Source organism: Helobdella robusta (genome assembly GCF_000326865.2).
Source record: "Helobdella robusta unplaced genomic scaffold HELROscaffold_23, whole genome shotgun sequence".
Lineage (NCBI taxonomy): Eukaryota > Metazoa > Annelida > Clitellata > Rhynchobdellida > Glossiphoniidae > Helobdella > Helobdella robusta.
Window position 1 is genome coordinate 2,191,384 of NW_008704216.1, and position 23,131 is coordinate 2,214,514.

At 34.2% G+C, this 23,131-nt stretch overlaps 4 protein-coding genes across 4 annotated transcripts in view; 1 reads left to right on the forward strand and 3 right to left on the reverse strand.

The window, feature by feature from the left end:
* Positions 1-608: 608 nt before the first annotated feature.
* Positions 609-12,828, reverse strand: HELRODRAFT_99625 (hypothetical protein). The gene is made up of 15 exons (XM_009019061.1): positions 12,764-12,828; positions 12,334-12,491; positions 11,872-11,965; positions 7,277-7,483; positions 6,962-7,006; positions 6,742-6,821; positions 5,893-6,064; positions 5,544-5,590; positions 5,274-5,364; positions 4,926-4,995; positions 4,223-4,370; positions 3,739-3,829; positions 3,539-3,628; positions 1,606-1,782; positions 609-1,155 (listed from the first exon to the last, which is right to left on the reverse strand). The coding sequence occupies exons 2-15, from the start codon at positions 12,423-12,425 to the stop codon at positions 1,069-1,071; spliced, it is 1,491 nt and encodes a 496-aa protein (XP_009017309.1). The 5' UTR covers positions 12,426-12,491; positions 12,764-12,828; the 3' UTR covers positions 609-1,068.
* A 2,544-nt stretch (positions 12,829-15,372) lies between these two features.
* Positions 15,373-17,918, reverse strand: HELRODRAFT_172407 (hypothetical protein; the record flags this gene model as incomplete). Its single annotated transcript, XM_009019062.1, has 6 exons — positions 15,373-15,515; positions 15,787-15,996; positions 16,165-16,464; positions 17,483-17,590; positions 17,700-17,756; positions 17,885-17,918. 6 exons carry the CDS (start codon positions 17,916-17,918, stop codon positions 15,373-15,375), a joined length of 852 nt encoding a protein of 283 aa, XP_009017310.1.
* Positions 17,919-20,484: 2,566 nt separating this feature from the next.
* Positions 20,485-21,568, forward strand: HELRODRAFT_172408 (hypothetical protein; the record flags this gene model as incomplete). The annotated part of the gene is made up of 2 exons (XM_009019063.1): positions 20,485-20,549; positions 20,716-21,568. 2 exons carry the CDS (start codon positions 20,485-20,487, stop codon positions 21,566-21,568), a joined length of 918 nt encoding a protein of 305 aa, XP_009017311.1.
* Positions 21,569-21,733: 165 nt separating this feature from the next.
* HELRODRAFT_172409 (hypothetical protein) overlaps positions 21,734-23,131 on the reverse strand; it is a gene marked incomplete at both ends in the record, with an annotated part of 7,781 nt that continues 6,383 nt past the window's right edge. The window contains 2 exons of the mRNA XM_009019064.1: positions 21,734-21,828; positions 22,883-23,092. Coding sequence (XP_009017312.1) covers positions 21,734-21,828; positions 22,883-23,092 — 305 coding nt within the window. The remainder of the gene's footprint in view (positions 21,829-22,882; positions 23,093-23,131) is intronic.

The window sequence follows — 23,131 nt, forward strand, 5'->3', positions numbered from 1 at the left end:
CTATCTCATTTAATGTTAATGATGGCTATAAAATGATGACTGATGATTAAGTGTCGCATGATAAATCCTCCTCATCATCATCATCCTTAGTAGAAGCATTGTCATCATCGTATCTGTCACTATTAAGATCGTCACTATGATTGTAATCATCATCATCATCTCTGTCATCAGAGTCATTATTTTTATTAACCGCTAGAAAAGACCACCAACGTGAAGAAAGATGGCCTGAAAATGGAGGTAGTTGACGACGCCAGGGCTTGGCGAGCGACTCGATTTTTAAAATTTCATTTTGTACCTTCGACCTCAGACGTTTGTTTGAATGAAGGAGCGTCTGATACTTGGGAGATAAGAAAGAAAATAAAAAAATAACATCAATTTGACATTCCACCTCCGGCTTACTCGAGAAAGTTAGCCTCGCCCACTTTTTGCCGCGCTTACGAAACAACAGGCAAAATAAAATATCCATTGGTAACTGGAGAATCGTGAAACTGAGTGCTATCGAGGTTCACAATTGAAATACACGTTGAGGCCGAGACAGACTATGAGGTCGAAATTCGCGTCCATAGTTTTGCTTGGTTTTATCAAATGAGCAGAAGAAATTAACATTATTGAGTCGATAGCTGGAATTCAATTTATTTTGAATACGATTAACGCTTGATGAACCAACCAGGCATACGCAACAACTCTTGATATTTGAACAACTCAACAAAATTTTATTCGGAGTTAAACAAATACGATGGCAAAGACGGGAAGCGTTTACGTTGCGTGAAACATGGTGGCAGCTTGATTGAACTAGGAAATGTTTCGACTTTTAACTTCCGATTTAAACAGCAAAATGTGACAATTTTCTAAACAATTAAATAGCTTTTAATTGATAATTATATTATTAGCTTCCTAACTTAATACAGCTGACTAAGCGTTTTTAACAATCTAAATAAGTTAATTATTAATTGAAACCACTAAATGATATTTAAAAAAATTCTAAAGCAAATTTGATTATCGCAATGTCCACGAATCAGATCACACGATTCATTTAGGCAAACAGCGATCGGTCAAAAAATGCTGCGCCTAGAGGTCAAGGTCTGCAATTTCATTCATCTGATTGGCGTATGGCTTCAGGGCTGGTTTGACCTCCAATTCTAAAAACTTACCGACCTGCAGTGGTCAATCAATCAATCAATCAATCAATCAATCAATCAATCAATCAATCAATCAATCAATCAATCAATCAATCAATCAATCAATCAATCCACTAACCAACCAACAAACCAATCAATCAACTAACCAACCAGTCAATTTACAACCAACAAACCAACCAATCAACTAACCAACCAACCAATCAATCAACCAACCATCAATAATTCAATCAACCAATCAACGAATCAATCAACCAACCAATAAAAAAAACGAATCAATCAACCTACCAATCAATGTCATCAATCATTAATCAATAAAATTGACTAGTCAATTAATAAGTCAAAAAGGTGAATAAATAAGTGAACAAATAAATTAAAATACGTGAACGAGTAAAAGAATCAAACAAACGAACGAACTAGCAAACAAACAAACGAACGAACGAACAAACGAACGAACGAACGAACGAACTTGTTGTGGCGCTCGTCCTATGAATTTCTTGGGATTCATGATGTCACTGAGACAACTTTTGACCGGGGCAAAGTACGGATCACCCTTGATCCTGTCCAGAAGATTATTCGGAAGTCCCTCTGACTTCACACGCATCCCTGCTTCCTGGGATAACTGACGGATTCGTTCGTGGCACTCCTGAAGACGACGACAAAAATGGTGATGACGATGATGAGGACGATAGGGATGATGATGATTATGGCGATGATGATGATGATAAAGATGGTGATGGTGTGATAATGATGGCGAAGATGATGATGGAAGTTATTAATACGAAGATGGTAGCAATTATTTAAAGTTAAAAACCAATAATAGTAATAATAGCGATAATAATTAAAATAAAATAATATTATTGTTATTATCATCATCATCATCATAATTAGCTTTATTATCATCAGTACCGTAATTACCATCATCATCACACCTCAACCTGCAATCTCAATTAATTAATTAATTAATTAATTAATAAACTACGTTTTAATTGAAGTTATTAGATTATCAATCAATTATTTAATTATAATTAATATTGTTGTTAATAATAACGGCGATCATTCAATATGTAACGACATATAATAGAATTAATACTAATAGAATTATAGTATTACACGACGATCTATTTACTATTCCTTCTACCCTACCAGTACTACTATTGTTAGTTCAATTTCTACTACTACTACTACTACTACTACTAATACCACTACCACCACCAAATCTACTACTACCACTACTACGATTACTTCTACAACTGCTGCTGCTGCTACCGCCACTACAACCACTACTACTACTACTGGCTGGAGTTTGCTGACGACCCGGCAATCATATCACACAGTACTGAAGACGCACAAAAACTCGTCGATCTAAACCAGGCCTGTTGCATTTGGTCAGAGATGAAGATGCGAGATGATAAATGCTCTTCACTTGGAATGAGGAAGCAAGATAGTACCTACTAACCAACAATCTTCGTCCAGGCTGACCAACAACGACGCAGCTACTCCCAATGTGGGGATTGCTTGGTAAGGAGGGTTTCACTTATCTAGGCAGGATATACGACCGCGATGGTAATGATCAAAAAGCAAAATCACGATTCTTGCAGAAGTGGTTCAACTGTTGAAAACGACTACAAAATTAGATGTCAGCCAGTCCACAACAGAAACTTCAAACTTTAAGAAGGTACGCAACCTTTACAGCTAAACTTTGAACTGCGCAGCTACAAATTATCGCTGACTTGACTTGGATATTAGAAAATTTAGATAGCTTAATTGTAGGGAGGGTTAGAGAATGGCTAAATATTCCAATCAACAGCTAAGTATCGAAACTACTATAATTACCTTCAAAAATGGCGAGTCGTGACATCATCTCACAGAAAGATGCCTCGGAGAAAACGAAGCTGAAACTCCGTTATTATTCCAAGACCAGAAAGAAATTTAATGTTTATGAAGAGAATCATCCATCGATTATATCAAGGTTGATAATGAGGTCACGAATGGAGGCACTCTAAAAACATCCCTTAAGCAGTTTGAAGACAAATGGATTGAATCTAGTTTAAATCGTGTACTTTCACTGCAGAGCCAAGGTTTACTGATTTTGAAAAATAAAGAAATTTGTTCAAACAGCCCGCATATCATGTTGGTCAAAGACAATAAAAAATCTGCCAGAAAATATCTGGTCCAGCAGTAGTCAACAAATATGAGTGTGTTCAAATGGGAAAAAGCACAAAACCATCTATGCCAACTGTGCGGTCTTCGCAAGACAAATAAACATGTCGTTTTCAACTCTACTCTTCTCTACTCTGCTCTTCTTGGTCGATTTTATAGATTTTATTAGCGCTATAATATTATATAACTATTTTAATTTTATTATGAATCAGTTGGCCATTAAAAGAGTTCTCACAGACCTGTCTGTCCGCCCCGAACTTGACCATATTCATGATGATGTTCTCGGTGGCCATAAATGGAAGTTCCTCATTCACCCTTCTCTCTATCACCTGGCGGCAAAAATATGTTTCATTCAACTACTCACATCACCATCATCATCATCGCCACAACATCATCATCATCGTCGTCATTGCTTCGCCATCATAATCACCAACATCACCTTGGGGTAGACCACCATGCCCTCAGAGATGTTCTGCAGAGTGGACAGCATGATGTCGGCTGTCAGGAATGATTCGGGCAGGCTGATTCTCCTGTTTACAATTATAATAACAATCATAATAATGATAGTGATGATAATAATAATAATAATAATAATAATAATGATAATAATGATAGTGATGATAATAATAAAAATTATTGGCCAGCGCGATGATAAAATGGTTGCAGAGGCTGGGTTGGATGCAATGCGAGATGATTCGTGGCGTCTTAATCGCGTGTGATGCATGCGTGGATTCCGTGTGGTTTTTGTTGCTACATCTAATGAATTATCAACATCTTACATCACCATTAAAATCATCTTCCACGTCATCATCGTCACCTTCATTAACATCATCGTCATCATCAGCATCCTATATCAATATCAACATCCCCATCCCTATCACATCATCGTCATAATGAGCATCACAATCAGGAGAGCGACCAACCTATTGGAGCTGTCATCCAGCGTCCTCTCCATCCACTGGTTGGAGTGCGTCATGAGGGCGTCCTGTACCAGGGTCATGAGGTGTCGGGCGAGCCCGCAACACCTCTCACTGCGCATCGGGTTGCGCTTGTAGGCCATCGCTGAAGATCCTGGTTGATGTTGTCGTTCTTATTGCTATGTTGTTTAGCGATGGATTACGCGATGGTGTAATGGTTAAAGTGCCCGACACTGCAGTTGTAGTGTCTGGATTCGAATGCGAAAAGATCCCTGCCTATCACGTGCCATTTGTGTTAGATGCATAGATTCACGAGTGTTTACATGCGGCGCGTGTGTTGATGGTTCAGAGTGTTGGAGTCGGATGGAAAATATCGGACTCCGGTCCAACAAAAAATTCGATGACGATGATGAAGATGACGAAGATGACGAAGATGACGGTGACGATAATTCTGGTGACGAACGAGGAAATAAAACGTTGCATGGTAGAAATGTGAAAGGAGGTACGTAAAAATGTTTCAATAATTAAATTAGTAACAAACGAATAAAGCGAGAACAAGAGATCAATAAAAAAAGAGATGATGACAATTGATGGATAGATAGACGAATGAATGAATGAATAGATGGATGATTGGATGGATGTATGGATGGATGATTGGATGGTTCTATGATCATGGATGTATGGATGAATTATTGGATGGTTGTATAACCAATCTGATCTTTCTCAAATGGTTCCTCCAACTCTTTGAAGGACGCCAACAATCTGAGGTCCGTGCATAACTGTTCATCAGGTTTCGTGATTATAAACTATTTCTTCACAAATTTGCAAAATTTTTATTGCTAAGAGCTAAAAATATTAGAACCGCTAATAAAAAATAAGATCAAATCATTAACAACACATCAATTAAGAAAGATATGATACAAATTTAAATAAACCGTACATTAAAACCCTTATCTGATACCTCTTCTATCAAAAGCCTTTTTGAAAAAGCCTTATCCACACAACAAACCAATCAAATTTATTTATTTTAAAAATCAACCAATAAGAATCCCCGTACTTTATGAACAGTTGAACCAAGGGCAGCCAATGAGGAGAGACATTCCACGTCCACCTTTCTCGTGTATGTTTGACCACAGATCAAAAAGTTTCTGTTAAACGTTGCTTGCTTTCAACGACTTAACCAAATAGCTTTCTTGGTTATTTATTTGATTAATTACCTCATTATTCTGGAAAACTCTTCCATCCAATCATTCTTCCCCCCCTCACTCAAATGCATAAATTTGAATCAGGCGTTATAAAACGATGACAACCAACGAAATGGACGTACCTCTTAAATCCCGCCATTTCTGTCACCATTCTGTCCAATAGTTCAACCTGGGGTAGACCAACATCATCATCATCATCAACAACAACAAAGACAGGATCATCATCGTCGTCGTTCTTATCATAATAATCATCACCATCGTTATTACTATCATCATCATCCTCATCGTCGTCGTCGTCATCACCATCATTGACATGAATGTTCTCAACATAATGAACGCAAATTTGCTGGCTGATTGATTTGATTTTATTGATAGCGACCAGTCACGTCATAATAATCATATCTACAGCCATCTAGTACCACTCACCTCACATTCCATCACCTACCACTCCATCACCTAACCCCTCACCACCTTTTCGTGATCTCCATCGAAAAGTTCGAGGAAGCTTGCCTGGGTGCCCGTGGTGCCCTTGATGCCACGAAACTTCAGGTCATCCCTGGTCCTCTGCATGCCCTTCAAGTCCATCAGCAAGTCCTGGATCCATAGGCAGACCCTCTTGCCTACTGTCGTCAGCTGGGCCGGTCTGTACGTGTGGATGTGTGTGGATGTGTGTGTGGATGTGTGTATGTGTCTATGAATGCGTGTGTGAGAATGTGTGTATGTGAGTGTGTGTGTATGTGAGTGTGTGTTTATGTGAGTGTGAAAGTGTGTGTTTTCGCGTGAATGTTTGTACGTGTGTTCGTGAGAATGTGTTAGTGTTTGTGCGAATGTATCCGTTGGTGCGCGCTTGCTAGTTTCAAGTATTTGTGAGAATTTGTTTGAGCGAAGGTGTGTGATTTTTGAGAACGCCTCTACTGAACGTCTGTATGTACTTGTATATGTGTGTATTTGGATGCATTCCTATGTTTATGTGTGTATTTAGACGTATTCATATTTTTGTGCGTGTATTTGCGTGTGTTTTTGTGTGGTTATGTGTATTCAAGTATATATTTTGTGGGCATGGGAATGGGTGAATGGAGAAAAAAACTTGCTGATGAATCAGCAGCTGAGATGATTATCGTGTACGTATGTTTGAATAGACTCAATCTAAGTTATGAGTTAGAACTTGCGATGAATAAAAAAATAAAAAATTAAATAAAAATTGACGAAATACCATTAACGAATTAACAACAGTTAAACAATTCTTTAAATATAACCGTTAAATAATTACTAATGGAAAAAAAACATGGAATAATTCTATACTATAAACTGCAAACAAACTGCATGTGCGTGTAGGCTAAGCATGGAAGGTCTCTATACTCGTCTGCAAATAATGACAACCTCTGAATGCATCTGGCAAGCTGGGTGTGGGGATGTTTAAAATAATTTTTAGTGCTAATTATGAAATTATCAAATTTTTATTATGAATTACAATTATAGAAATTATGAATTTTAATTGTGGGATTAGTTAACTTAAATTACAGATTACAGGAATGCAAACTTTTGGCAAGAGGATATCGAAGGCGTCCCTCATAACTATAAGATCCTGTGATTGATGAGTGTGATGATGAATGTGATGATGAATGTGATGATAAGTGTGATGATGAGTGTGATGATGAATGTGATGATGAGTGTGATGAAATTTTATTGGAAAATGTTGCAAAATTATGAAAATATTGAAAACAGAAAAATATTTCAAGATCCACTCACCCAGTCAGCTAGCCAACCAGTTAACCAGCCAGCCAACCAAACAACTAGCAAAGCAAACCAACCAGCCAGCCAACCATGGACCGACCGACAAACAAAACGAACCAACCGTATTATCTCCAACGTAGCATGAAGTAGCTCCGAGATGGATGATGGGCGCGGCATTGGGACAGGAAGCGGCCAGTGTGTGCACATGTGCCATCACATCGTGTCTTCGCTTCTTCTCTTCTTTAGCTGCTAGATCGAAGTTGATCTTCTCGTTGACCGCACGCTCCAGCTCTTCAATCTGCACATCAGTTATGTCCAGCCCGAGTTTCTGTGTGAAAGAAAGTTTATGTACGTGTACACGTGCGTGTGAGTAGAGCATGTAAGAATGTTAGGCCTGCTCGTAAATGTGTTCCCATCCCATCCACATTCTAGGTGACGCATGAAAACATGTGTCCCTTCGCTTGCATACGTGCGTATACTGGGGTCTGAATGCTTTCATACATTTTTCATTTCAATTTACATGTAAGCGAGAATGTACAAACTTGAATTTCATGCACTTTTAATATAATTATTTTCGATTTACCAACTTTCAAACTCTTAGACGCATTGAATCTATCAGATACATTCTGTACCTATACCAAAGGTAACGATGTTTTATTAGCTGTAATAGCTAAACTAAACCATGATCCAATGAAAATAAAGTAGATTGCAATGTTAATTCACGGCAGCTTCTTAAAACCATTTAAATAATTCAATGGAAAATCATTGCCAGCAAACTGACAAATAACAAAAGAGATTACACTAACAACGCTCGTTATTAACTGGTTGACGAAAATGACCAACGTTAAAAGGTCGGTTACGATCCGTCTAAGTCATCACGCACACTTTTACCTCTCAACATTAAATTTCAATTTTTCAAACGTTTAAAATATCCTTTAGACAATGAGGGATTCACAAACGGAAGTAACTGCAAAAATCGTCTTCCCAAAGTTCGTCAACTACAAAACCAACGATTTTCATCCTACCGGTGTCAATCAAACGAATCCTAATTAACTGGTCGGTTCTAATTTTGACTGACTGTTGCAACATTTAGGTTTCACAACGGCCAGCAGGACGTAACGTTAATTTCTCGCCAACCTAACATTTGCATAGCAGTCTATTGAATTCAATGAAATGAGTTGTTGATATGCAACCGGTTGTCAGACGGAGCAGATGGCAAACGAAACAACCTTGCTGCATTTGGCGAGCCAGTACCAGAGACATCTCCACATCCTGATTTTGTTGGCGTCTCCGAAGATGAAAGACATTCCAGGGCAGTTCAACTTGTACCTGATAGAGAGAGCAGACGAGTAAGAAAGATGGATGCTGTCTTCCTCCTCCATCGTTTTGTTCATTTCGTTGTTTTTTATTTAATTTTTAGTATAATTCCCAATTCTTAATTTAAACTTTATTGTAACTTTTAAATATCTTAAGAAAATTAATTAGACCCAAACAATTAATTTAGTTTTTTTGAACATAGACTTAATTCAATAGACTTTTAACATCACGTTTGTTGTTTTCCATCTGCACTTACTTATAACTTTTTATTTTTGTATGTATGAATGTATGTTTGTTTGTTTGTACATATGCATATATATTCTGTTATTATATATATATATATATATATATATATATATATATATATATATATATATAATATTTGATGATCTCCTTCCAGTCTATATATATATATATATATATATATATATATATAATATTTGATGATCTCCTTCCAGTCTATATATATATATATATATATATAATATTTGATGATCTCCTTCCAGTCTATATATATATATAATATAATATAAAAATAACCAAAGTTTTTAAGCTTAATAGAATAATAAATAGCGTGACGACAATTGGAGTTGTAACGATTGGTGACGACAAAAACGATGATGGCGGAGATGATGATGACGACGATGACGACGATTATGAGGATAGCAACAGAGCAACAAAAAGAGTACAATTAGCAAATGACGACGACGACAAAATAAAAGAAGACAATGATGTTAATGATGCGACGATGACCCATGAAAAGCGCCATCGATCCAAAATGCCTAACAAAGAACCTGCCTCAGAAAGGCATTCCAATAAATTACATTTTTCCTATTAAATATCATACTCTTGTACTCACATTTTGACGTTTCAAGATCAATTATAAAACAAGCTACCAAATGAAAATAAGATTTTATTTCAAAAACTGAATTTGTCAAACAAACAAACAGTGCATACGCACATTCAAACTTTATACATATATGGCAGACTCATATTTTATTCATTAAAATATCGAGCACGAATTCTATTGAACGCGCGCATCAGTGGAGCAATGTTAAACAATACCCGCACGATGCAGCAGGTAGCAAGCACTCTATAATTACAAATTTCAAAGTTATTAGTGCAACAAACAGCAAGCACATGCACAAGTTTTAATGGTTTCATGCGGAAAATTTTTGAAAACCATTTCAAAGGCTGAAACACCCAACACCACACAAACGTGACGCACTGATTGCTATAACAGTAGAGTATGCAAGAACCGTATCGTCGCGCTCCAAGTATGCCAGCATACAATATCGATAATATTTCCGAGTGGATGGCCATGCATTGAAATCTGGGAAAAGACGTGGAAGATGAAGAAGCACGTACCCCGTGATTGTAACTGACCGTCTTACAGTAAACGAAAATGGAGGCACATAAGAAGGCGAGTATTTCGATAACTTTTATAATTATATCAGGGAAGCGTCGCGTCTGAACACGTAATGGAGCGTGCACGAGTATGTACAGTCGCAATGATGGATGTATAAAGGTATCTGTGCGTGCGTGCGTGCTACTTATAGCGTATTTCACGCAAACAAATACACGAAGAACTTGGAGTATGCAGGCATACAACATACAAAACACACACACAACACACACATATAACACAAACATACAACGCACACATGGTGATACAAGTATAAACAGTATGTAATAAATTCCACAGATTTATTAATGTTCATTAACTTATAATCAAATTATTCAATTTGTATTAGAGAATTTTACAGGCATACAATATATATATATATATATATATATATATATATATATATATATATTTTTTTTAAAGTTTTGTTGCAACAAAACTGGTCCGCGATATAACTGCTAAGTTTTTTCCTAATTCGTTGGAAACAATGGTCTCGATGGCGTTCTTTGATGAAATAGATATCATTTAACGATCTTTCATCACTCGAGTCACTTATCAATTTTATAGACGCTTTCATATATATAAAAAGATATATATATATATATATATATATATATATATATATATATATATATATATATATACATATTATCGGTACAAGCATACACGTATAAACACGTACATACAACTAAATACGTACACGTACATACAAGAAAATACGCACACGTACATACATACACACACAGAATACGTAGCATAATACATGCACACAAGTGAGCATTGTTTCCTGCTTGGAAACCTGAGGAATGAAGAATAGAGAAGAATTACTTTTGAAATTTTGCGAAGTCATTCATTCAATCAATCATCTCTTGCTTGCTGTTGTTTGGCTACGTCGCCAACAATGGAAAAGTGGAGGGGAGATTTTTTGTTCGTGAAGATCTTCATCGATTGGTGTGCTGTTGTTGTCATGACATCATCAACAAATGCCAGATGATGATGATGACGGTGATGATGATGATGTGGGAATAAAGGAAGGAGAAGAATGCGATGGACCGAACAACAAAAGAAAAAAAGAATGACACACCCACAGAGTCACACACGCCCACACTCACGCACGGCCACACACAATACACGCACACACACACGCACAAACACAGTCACGCACGCACATTTTGATGTTTGTGCGTCAATAACTAAATTAGGTTGTATTTGAATAATAGTAAAAAAATGGCTCTCAAATCAGTAAGATAAGTAAACATATAGGGAGTATGGCTTCGTCATATGAACCAGACAGCCAAAAAATACTGAAAAATCAAAAAATCTGATCAAGCTTATAAATTGTCAAGTTGGATGAACGTCTCAAAAACAGTGTCACAACAACCTGGTTCAAATGCAAACAGAAACGTAACTAACTTATGCTGGTTTACTTTTAATGCTTTCTCTCTCTCTCTCTCTTTCTCTCTCTCTCTATATACATATATATATATATATATATATATATATATATATATATATATATATAAATAAAATAAAAATATTGCAAGTTTAACAGCAACTACAATTTCTTCTGTAACTATGAAGACTCAATCAAATGTAAAATGAGTAAGTGATATTATTACAGTTAAACAACTGCTGATGCTAATTCTAAAACTATTATTAATATCAGTAAGAGAAAGGTTAGAAGTCTGTTACACTCTTTCTAGGTACTGAGAAACCAACAAGACGCAAACATCTCACGTGCATACAAATGCTACACGACGCGTCACACACGTAGCATGCTACAGGTGAAGATCTTTGTTGTCGTATTCAAAAAAGTAAAGTTACTAACAAACATATTGATCATAGTAATAATTATTTTTAATGATTACATTCGAAATTAAATTAATTACGATATATTAATTATAATATACAATAATATATATCATATATATATATATATTAATATAATTTATATAATAATATAAATAATAAAAAAGATAATAATAACTACAAACCTGTTCTGCTCGAGCTAGGTACACCCACAGTAATCTCCATGTCGAAAATTTTTTCACTTCACTGAAATTTGCCGACATTTCTGGACAACTGTACCTAATTTGTTTGGTTTTTCTATTTATAATCTACGACTATCTCATATTTTACTTTTAGAAATATGTTTACGCAGTCTACTTTTAACATTTTTGGTCTTTAATTAATCCATTATTAACAATTTCTTCATTTATTTATTATTAATGATGACATTAATATTGCAGTTAAATGTTAGCATTTGCTGATCTACCTATTTTCAGTTCAATTCTTGTAACAAGTATAGATATTTGTTGTTGTTAATTAAACTCAGTAACCATTGCTAAAAAATTTTTAAATTATATCTAATATTCAATATAATTATAATAAATAAAATCATTTGCAATTTGAAAAATAATTAATTAATTATTGAAGACTTCAAGAAAGTTTGGCACCTGCCAGATAGGGGCGTTCTAAAACAAGTCCTCTCATCAGATTCATCAGCAACCACCTTTACTGAACATGGGTGAAACATGTTAGTCGCCATTTCTCAGTGATATTAGAAGATCTGTCAGTTCTAGCATAGGCCAGGCAGTCAGTGAGACTAAGAATCCCTGAAACTGAAAGAAAAGTGAGATCTTGTTAAGATTATATTTTAAAAATTGTATTTAATACAGCAGTAAAAAATTTAAGTAAAAATTTAAATTAATATTTTTAAATTACTATTAATAATATAATTTAGTAATACTTAGACTTAGTTAGAGATCTTTTAAAAAACTTAAATTAAATTTTAACTTTCAAAAGATTATTATCAGTTTCACCAAACAAAAATTAAAATCTCATATTTATTAGCAAAACATTTAAATAAAAATATTCTTGTTTAACCTCAAAGTGTCAACTCGTTCTGAGGAAACTAACTGATTGATTGAAGTGTCAAAATTGACAAAAAAATCAACTCATGCACCACGTATTTAAAAGTTGACTCGATGCTAATGATTAAAAGTGAACGCGATGGATGGTCGAAACACTTTTGCCAAAGTAATGCTCTTATATACATATTAGAATGTACATATACTTAGAATCATATACATATATATACACATATAGAATGTTTTATATTTATTTACGTTATGTATATAAATTTTACACACACAAACACACACACACAAACAAATATACACACACATATCTATAAATATATTTCTATAAAAATATATGGTACATCATCATACCCTTCATATACTAATCATTGTACAGTTACATACCCATACGCATATATTGTTTGTTGAAAAATATATCTTAGTGCAAAACAAAACAAAAAATTTTTTAACTTAAAAATTTCTTTGCTTCATATCAATTTGTCCATGTGCATTTTTAAAAATTCAGTTGTATATATATTTTACAATTTTTTTCTATTTTTGGGCTTTTTGTAAGCAATGTATACTGTACGTGTACATGCACTTTCGAATGTAAAAAGTTTATACAAAATGCATAATATAGTGAAGAATGTGATGCCCTGGGAAATATTAATAGAATTAATATTAAATAAACAACTATTATTCATCTAAGTTTCAATTTTTTAATAAAATACTTGATAACGTTATTGAGATTCAAAAAAAATTGACGATCAGTACGACGCAACTCACGTCAAAAAATTAAATGTTCCCATCCGCAGTACTTTTCGTCAACTGAAAAATCTATTATGCTATAAAGAAAGGACAAAAATGATTTCAGATTCCGTCCAGAGGGGCTTGAGTTAAAGGGTGGAAAGACACAGAAGCGTGTTGAGATCCAACTTGACGATCAAAATGTCAAGTTTGATCCTATACTTGGATATTGATATTGTAAGTAGTGATTATAATATAAAAGCAATTGAGATGAGAATGACAGAATTTCACGTTACCAAATTAAATTTTTAGACGAATGTAAACGTTGTGAAAATTCATTGTCCATATGTAAGATTCTAGCCATTATGAAAAATTTTGAGTGCTATTGAAAGCTAAAAAAATTATCTTTGCTTTTAGATTTTCATAATTTGAATATTATGTAAAAATGAAATGTTTTCACGGTTTTATTATTTGATGAAAAAGAATTCATTTTAAAGTTATTACGGAAACACCTCTAACAATTTTGAAAGAATTTAATTTGTATCAGTAACGGACCTTTTTAAATCTACGTTTCTTTTTCTGACTTCGATGAAAAAAACTCACAACGGGGGAGGCAGTGCTCCAACGGTCCCCCCATATTCGCCATTGGGGGAGGAGGATTTAAACACTGTGAAGTTAATGACTTATTTTGCTAATGCCCCTATATCTGTATATATTTTTACTACCATATTACACACAGAACCTTCGACATTTTGTTTTTTCATGGTTTGGAGGGCGGATGCATCCCAACCGCCAGATTAAGTACATCATCACGTGCAATTAAAATGTTTCAAAAAAATTTGGTCCATAGTGAGTAAAAACAGACGTATGGTGAAACATCATATACATTAAGAATAATTCATCCCTTCCTAGTTTCATTCAATCACTTCATATTTTACTATTTTTAACTAAAATGTGATTAAAAGTCCTTTTTTCATATAATTTAGTGTTTTTTTTTAAATATATTTTTCAATCTGTAAAACCAAAACAACTATTTTTTAATTTTTTAACAATAATTGCAGCTTTTCGATCCTATACATTCGCAATAGGTATTAGTAACTTACTACTGACGTTTGTTGATGGTATTCATTTTTGAATATCCCCATTTTAAAAATTTTTGTTAGACTTTTAGATGCTTATTCCGCTTCTGTAGTTCATGTTTCAAACTTATCAATTGCAACTGATTATTCATTTAATCATTTATGATATTAATATATGATAACAATATCAGGTTGCGATAAGAAGTTACAGTAAACAAATATTAATCAACAATGACACTAGCGAATAAAATAAAATAAATTATCATTTTAAAAACACCTTAGATAGATATGCGTCGTCTGTATGAAGCTGTTTTTTTTTCTAAACTCCGTTATTTCCACTTCCGAAATTATGTTTTGTAGCTACGTCATGTGGCGAAATGAATAAAGTAAAACTATCGTAAAGTAGAAACTTTTTTGTTAGTTGTTGTTCTATTTTTATCGCTATAAATATTAATATTTTTATAACTATTCTCATTGTTATTATTATTGTCACATAAACATTTTGTATATTTACAATAATTGATTTTATATTTTGAGGTTTGATGATAATAAATAGAGTTTCCATTATGACAGATAGGGAAAATCGTCAGCTATCCAATGCTCGTCAAACCAACAAACCTGCTCTGTCCTACTGCCAACTTGGTGGCGGCCCTGAACCACCGTTATAACAATGATATTAATTAGATTAGAATAATTAACAGCGGTGTATAGTTTTTGATAACACGAACATATACAAATTTGCATTTAATATAAACAAATGCAAGCGTGAAGAAGCTTTAAAAAAATTGAATAGAAAAGTTATGAACATTTAGAAGCATTGCATCCACATTTGGGAGCTGAACAGCTGGAAGAATTCACCATAAGAGTACGTCAGAAAGTTGGGATAGTGGGTGTTGAAATTTGTGAAACCGCACGACCCATAACCTGTTAGTGATCCACTATACCACCATCCTGTTTTGCAGAGGAAGTAGAAAACATAACAAATTGAAATGATTAATTAATTTATCATCTAATATAGTTCTTTCTCGATCATGATATAGTGTAATTAATGATGAAGATGTTGCAGTAACCGGATTTGAATTCAAGTAGATTCTCGTCTATCACACGCCAAGTTTGTGATGCGTGGATTCTTGCGTATTTACATGTGCTGTGCGTTTGTTGCAAGTACCACAGGAAAGCCTTTTTTAAAAAGTATAATAAATTAGCATTAATTATGTCTAACCTGCTGCGCAGACGAGAGCACAGTTAACATTGGAATCTGGATCATTGTCATCGTCATACGTCGAGAAGTGCCTCCCCTCCCTGGAAGAGAAACCGTCAGCTGTGCTCATGTTTCCACCGAAGTAATTCAAAGTGATCAACTTGTAGTTAACATTCTCCCCACCAACAACCAGACGGTCGTAATATGAGTAGTAAAGTTTGGCTCTTCCGGCTGGTCAGGTTTTAAGTTTAGTTGTAGGCCAGTAATATTGCTGTCACTTGCTTATTTTAAAAACACATCCGATTCCAGCTAACTGAGCATAACCTTTCGAATCGACTCCATCAATATTCAATCAAACAAACACCCGTGAAAACAAAAAGATCAGTAAACTGAACTCACAATCGTTGACGGAGAGATAAACATGGAGGCTGCATGTATATTTGTTCGTCAGCTGGTACAATAACTCATTACCTATCCAATAGGCATCCCAAGATGTAGTACCGCAAGATCCGCCACTCATTTTATCCTTAACTCCGGAATCGTTATTATCCGACGTGCTGCTCGATGATATCGACATATTTGGAACCGAAAAACCGACTTTGAACTGAGACCGAGATTTGTTGAAGGCAGTTGAGTCTGGCTTGAGTTTTATTTGAACCAGAAAAGTGAAAGTTGGTGTTGACTTGTTTTTAGGTAAAGCTGAATAATAAGTTATATGATATTTGGAGGTATAGGAAATTATAATTAATTGCTCTCCAAATTTTTTAAATTATAGGATGCAAATTTAAACAAAATTGAAAGCTAAGGGCGTCCAAATTAGTTGTTCAAATTAGTTACTGTTGGCAAAAATATTTTCTTCCTTTTTAGGGATACTTCAACTTTTTTTGTTATGAATTGTGGTTGTTCTTAAGATGGTTTTTAGATCTGTTGCATTATTCTCCGCTAAAAATTAACCAGACGGCCATCATGAGCGACGCAATTGAATAGAGTCAACATCTTTTTCTAAAACGCTCACAAAAATTCTGGTTTGAGACAGTTCAAATTTCAGAATTCCACATCAGATTGAAAAAACACAAATGAAATTGATGAGATGTTTAACAAAATCCGAATAACTGATTGACATTTCAATTGATCAAATACGACTTTTCAGTTAGTTTAAGTTAAAATTATTTGAGGTGTGACAGAGTTTGAGTTATTTTATTTTTTTTTATTTTTCCAAAAAGTAGATTTTTTTTATAAAAAAAAATTATGAACATTTGTATTAATCATGACTTTTAAAAGTGACTCTAAAAGCTCAAAAAGAGAAAAAAATGTTTATGAACGTGTAATGACAAATGACAGATATTGAAACAATTCAGGGTTTATTTAAATTTTTGCCAGTTATTAGGATTTTCAGTTAGAGAAAAAAAATTATTGATAAATAAGATTAAAAACAATGATTGACACATGTTTAAACTAATAATGTTGTAAAAATGATGTTGACATACGTACGTGATTTGATGAGTAACTGTTGGTAGGGATATGCTGATGTTACAACGATGCCTCTGCTATTTACTGGTTCCAACTGCTTATGAAAATCAAAAATATTAAAATAAATTTAAAACAAGAAATTTTTAAATTGAAAATTTTTTATAAAAATGAAATTAATTGAAAAAATCTAAATAAAGTTGGTGAGAAGAATCATATTTTACCGCGTAATAGGTACATCCAAACTGACGTGTAAAATAAACCGATTGGTAACGATACAACTCGCACATCCCTGAATCAAATCTAACATTGAACCCTTGACAGATAGCCTGTCTCGGTAGTTTATACCGACAGAGAGCTGCACATAAGATCAAAAATATCGGTATCTGATCATCGGATTGACCATCCAAGGAATATAGATCCATTCCTGATGATGCAGTTGGTTCCTCTATTGAGCACAAACTAACATCGTTGGGGTTCTTCAGATTGGTGGTGGGTGGTGTTGTTGAATTCATCCGGAGGCTCTGGAAACATGAAGTTAAGTTGGAGAAGTTCAGTACTGGCACCAAAGAGTTCAACAACGATGGTGAGGAGAATGATGATAACGGAAGGAGAGTTATTTGGATGATTAGATCCAGCGCTAACATCTGACCAAGGAAAACGTTGACAAGTTTTAAAAAATTCATTTCAACTTTGCTAGCAAGACAGAGTTGGAAGCAATGACATGGGCGTCAACACGCACATGTTCATGTACATGCATCCTCATGAATATTTTATGAATGTAAATCGATACTCGCAATTATTTCTGGTTAAATGGTCAAAATTTGTAATTTAATGACAAAAGAATTTGACTACAGCATTTACACACACACACATGCACACACACGCACGCACACACACACGATTGTTTCAAATACACTTCGGTAGGAACGTGTTTCATTGAAACAACTCGTAACTCATTAGCGAAATATATGAATATTTTATTTGGTACTGAAAACATTTTTTATTTTTACCAGCCTTTTTTTATTTAATTAGAATTTGTTGAGAAATTCATAAGAATGTTTTATTGAGAATTTCAAATGATTCACCAATGAACAACGCAGTCCTCGTACCGAAATAAAATGTATGACAACAATGAATAAAAGACTTTAAAAACATTTTAAAATGTTTGGACGAGAAATGTATGTGAGTGAATAATTTGAAACATTATATTATATGTTGTTTTAATGATAAATATGTTTGCATGCGTGTCATTTATTTATTTGCTGTCTTATATATTATTATTATTATCAGCCTAATCTGGGCAACCCTCCTGCCTGCTCTAATAGGTGTTCGGAGTTTAGATTAGAATATTAGATCAACAAGCAGGCTGAACACTTGCAACAAACAAAAACAAAATTATAAAGAAAACAATTTGCCCTGGCTTGGATATGATCTTTGACTGATTCATGACTCAAGAAAAATAGCAGTAATAAATCATAAGCTGAAAGGGTTAAATATATGATATTGTGGCCTTACAGGAAACAAGATTGGTGGATGATGAGGTGCTTTGTGAAACAGATTACACTTTCTTTTGAAAAGGTAAACCTGAACATGAGAGCCGAATACACGAGGTTGGTTTTGCGGTCAAAAATAGTCTACTTCCTATGATAACTCTCCCCTCCTTAGAGGGTTGGTTTAAAGACAGCCACAAATACCACCCTGATTAGCACATATGCCCCTACACTAGGCTGATCCATGTAGGACAAAGATAGGTATTATGGAAACCTGAGAGAACGATTGGCTGCTTATCCCAAAAAGAGCATCTGTTGGTGCTGGGTGATTTCAACGCTAGAGTAGGATAAGTTCATAACTCTTGTCCGGATTGCATTGGGCAATTTGGTATTGGTATAATGAACAAAAACGGACCAAGACTACTTGAATTTTGTTCATACCACAAACTATGTATCACAAATACATATTTTAAAACTAAACCACAACAGTGGAAACATCCCAGATCTAGACACTGGCATCAATTAGATGTAATCTTAACAAGAAATGTAAAAATTGGCAATATATTATTGACAGGTTCATATCAAAGTGCTGATTGTGACACTGACCACTCTTTGGTTGCTTTTGAAATAAAGCTGAGACCTCAAAAATGTCATGCCTCCCGGAAAAAAGGAAAATTGCATTTGACTACCCTACGTTACGTATGGAAAATGATGAACTGCGCATGGAACTTGACAAAAATTAAATGAGGCTCTCACCGATCGGAAAGGGGAAATTTGTGCAGGAAATTGTTAAGATGAGGCGGAAAGATTTGAGTAGAGCAGTTAGTTAGTTAAGGGTCAAAATGGATGCATTTAATAGTGCGTATACACAGTGAATCTTTTTGAAAAATGAATAACAATAAGTATTTGCATGTTTAAGCACTAGTTTCATTTATTGAAACTAAAAGGAAAAACAAAGTTGAATTTGATGAGAGAATTTATTTTAAAAAATTATTAGAAATAATATGAAAAGTTCTAATAAATTTCAACTTAAGACCAAACGATATAATCTAACCATTTTATTACATTTTTCAATTTATTACAAAACTTAAATTTTATTATTGCCAACTAGGTAAACCTTTATGAGTTATCCAATTTTTGTAGTGTAATAAACCGGATTTGTAAACAAGGAAAACAGAGCGAGTGCTGCATGTTTACTTCTTGCATGCAATCACTGCAAATGTATATTGATTTTTAATAAGGAGAAAAGTGTATTTTGTGAAAATATGCTATCCCAATAAGAATTAAATAAATAAAAGTATTGATTTCTAGAGTAAAATATATCCTCGATTGTAGAAAATTTGTGACAAAGTTGAAATCAAGAGACTACTAGTTAGTTTAGCAACAAAAGAAATGCGAATAGTTATAATTTCGGTCAGATAAGCAATTTGAATACATTAGTGTTGAGAGCGCGTGCCACATCAAACATATGCAAACCAGCATGAACATGTTATAAGATTGTTAGAAGGATCATCGATAAGAAACAAAGTCGATGCTAATTAGAGAGCTTTATTGAGACATGCCCAATATTAACCATCGATAAATTTCTATCAATCACCGTTACTCACTTTGCAATAAATCACTTTGTTGGCCAATTGAAGGAATATATAAACACTGGTAATGATGCGATATCATTAAAACGTCAATCGGTATTCAACACAAAACCAGCAACAACATTTAATATCCCAAAATTCAACGTAAACAACTAAACAGCAGCAAAATGAGCAGAGTTTCAACGTCATCATTGAAATCCGCATCGTCAGGATATGGATCAAATGATGGAAAGTCTGTGACGTCATCAACATCAGTGACGTCATTTTCATCTATTGAATCAACATCGTCACTTCCTGATGATGATTTGATGACATCAACCGGAAGCATTGAACGATGACGAAGTTGTTGATGATTATCACGATGAAACGTCATCATCATCGTTATCATCACCTCTCAGAGCAATAACCTTCTCCTCTCCATCATTATGTTCGGTGACAATGAGAGAATCATTTTTGTTTCATCTCAGAAGTTCTCATGACGATGAGGAAGATGGAGGAGAAGAGGAAGAAGATGGCGTGGAAGATGAGGATGACGCGGAAGAAGATGATGGAGATGATGATGTAATACATACCATCCTCTTCTCGCCAACCTGCAGACATGTGAGAACATCCCACAACAGAAGAAATAATCTTAACGACAAAGATCGACGCTATGGATCGATTGAATTGAAAGTTGAAAGGAGTCGTCAAAAGATTGTTGTACAAGTGAACAGTGCTCAGAATTTGAACCCTCTGACAACTGACTCATGCAACAGTTATGTGCATGTCCGCCTCACAAACACGCAAGGTCATGTCCTTGAGAAGTGCAGAACAAAAACAATATTCAACACATTTGATCCTCACTTCAACGAAAGCATTTCATTCCATCTCCCTGAACAATTGAATGACTACAAAATGATGATTCACACAACGATTTACAACGAGAACCCAATCATTTCAGATGAAGAATTGGGACACGTCGAAATAACCTTACCAAATAAGCTCTACTATGTCCAAGAATGCCAAACATATCTCGACCGTCCAGCAAATTACAGCAAGTATATGCTTCAGCACAAAAATGGACAACAAACGAAGATTAATGTTAATGATATGATGGAAGGTCAGAGGAACATGCAGTTGTATATGTCTCAATTAGCTCACAATCACATAACTCAAGCACCGGGAAAAATCAAAAAATCATCTGGTGCCTCAAAAATCAGAAATTTTTTGAGGAAGAAAATGCAAAATTTGTTGAAGCGCATTTGTAAATAATTTGATGCAGATGTTCTTAAATTGTTGAATGAATGTTGATAGTTTTTAATTACTTCTTTAATTTGAAAAATTAGTTTAATTTATTTCCAATTTTTAAAATTGCACATAATCTGATTTTTGAAATTGTATATACTAATCGATATTTTTGTGTTGTAAATATACGCCTTAACTTTGAACGCTCTTGTTTTTTGGCACTTGGTATTGTGAAATTTGGTAGATTGCACTTGTGATCAGATGGTTTGACCTCTGAACATCGTGTTCTGGTCGTTCCGTTATAATCAGATTTAAAATTGAGTTATCGTTAAATTGAATTCAAGAGCTGTCGCCTTGATCAAAGAAAAATTTTCAAAAGATTAAATGTTTAAATATTTTTAACAACTTTTTTTTAATTTTTTAAATAATATAATTTTGGAAAAATAATTAATTAAATAATTTATAAAAATTAAAAAAAGTGGTGAATTTAAAGTAAATTCAAGCACGCTGCTCGTAACATTAAACCTTGTATTATGGTTGGAACATAAAGATGACTTGGCATCCTTATGAAAAATTATAATTATCACCAAATGATAGATTTAGCACAAAAAATTTATGCTACAAATTAAGTTTTTTCATTACAAAAAATTTTTAATAAGCAAAAATAGGTCGCAAATATAAAAATATCTATTATACACACATATAATCGGGAGAGTAAAAATAATTAAAATAATAATGGGCCACCATATCTTTGTGGGCCACCATATCTTTGTGGCGTTATGGGACTTTCGTAAAATGTTGTAGCCATTATAAAAAGGCAAAGCGCTTAGCAAACAGTTAGTTTGTTATTGTTGATTGTGGTTCAAATTGATAAATTATCATTATAAAATTCATCGCATTTCCACTATAACCAAACCGATATCACGGTCATCATCCACATCACATCATCTAAATCTAAGATAAATAAACTTTGTTAATGTTATTTTATATTTAAATCTAGAATAAATCAATGTTGTTATTCATTTCAAAAAAAGCAAAATGCGAATTTTCAACACGTGGAAATGTGGAAAAAGTATTGTAGACATTTAAATGCATTGTATCCACATTTGCGAGCTGAACAGCTGAAAGGATTCGCCATTTAAGTACGTCAGAAAGTTTGGGTACTGGGTGTTAAAATTTGTAAAACCGCACGATCCGTAAATTGTAACTGATGGGTGATACCACCATCCTGTTTGCAAGGGGAAAAGAAAAAATAGTAATTTAAATAAACTTTTTTCATTTGCTTATCATCTCACAAGTACAATACATAAACTGAGCAAATTATTATTATTCAAATTAGACCTGCTGCGTAGGCGAGAGCACAGTTAACATTGGAGTCTGGATCGTTGTCATCGTCATACGTCGAGAAGTACCTCCCCTCCCTGGACGAGAGACCAGTAGCTGTGCTCAGATTTCCACCGAAGTAGTTCAAAGTGATCAATTGGTAGTTAACAGTCTGCCCCCCGACAACCATGCGGTCGTAATGTGAATAGTAAAGTTCCTCTCTTCCAGCTTGTTTGATGTGAAAACGTTAATGTTAGTCGTGTGAAT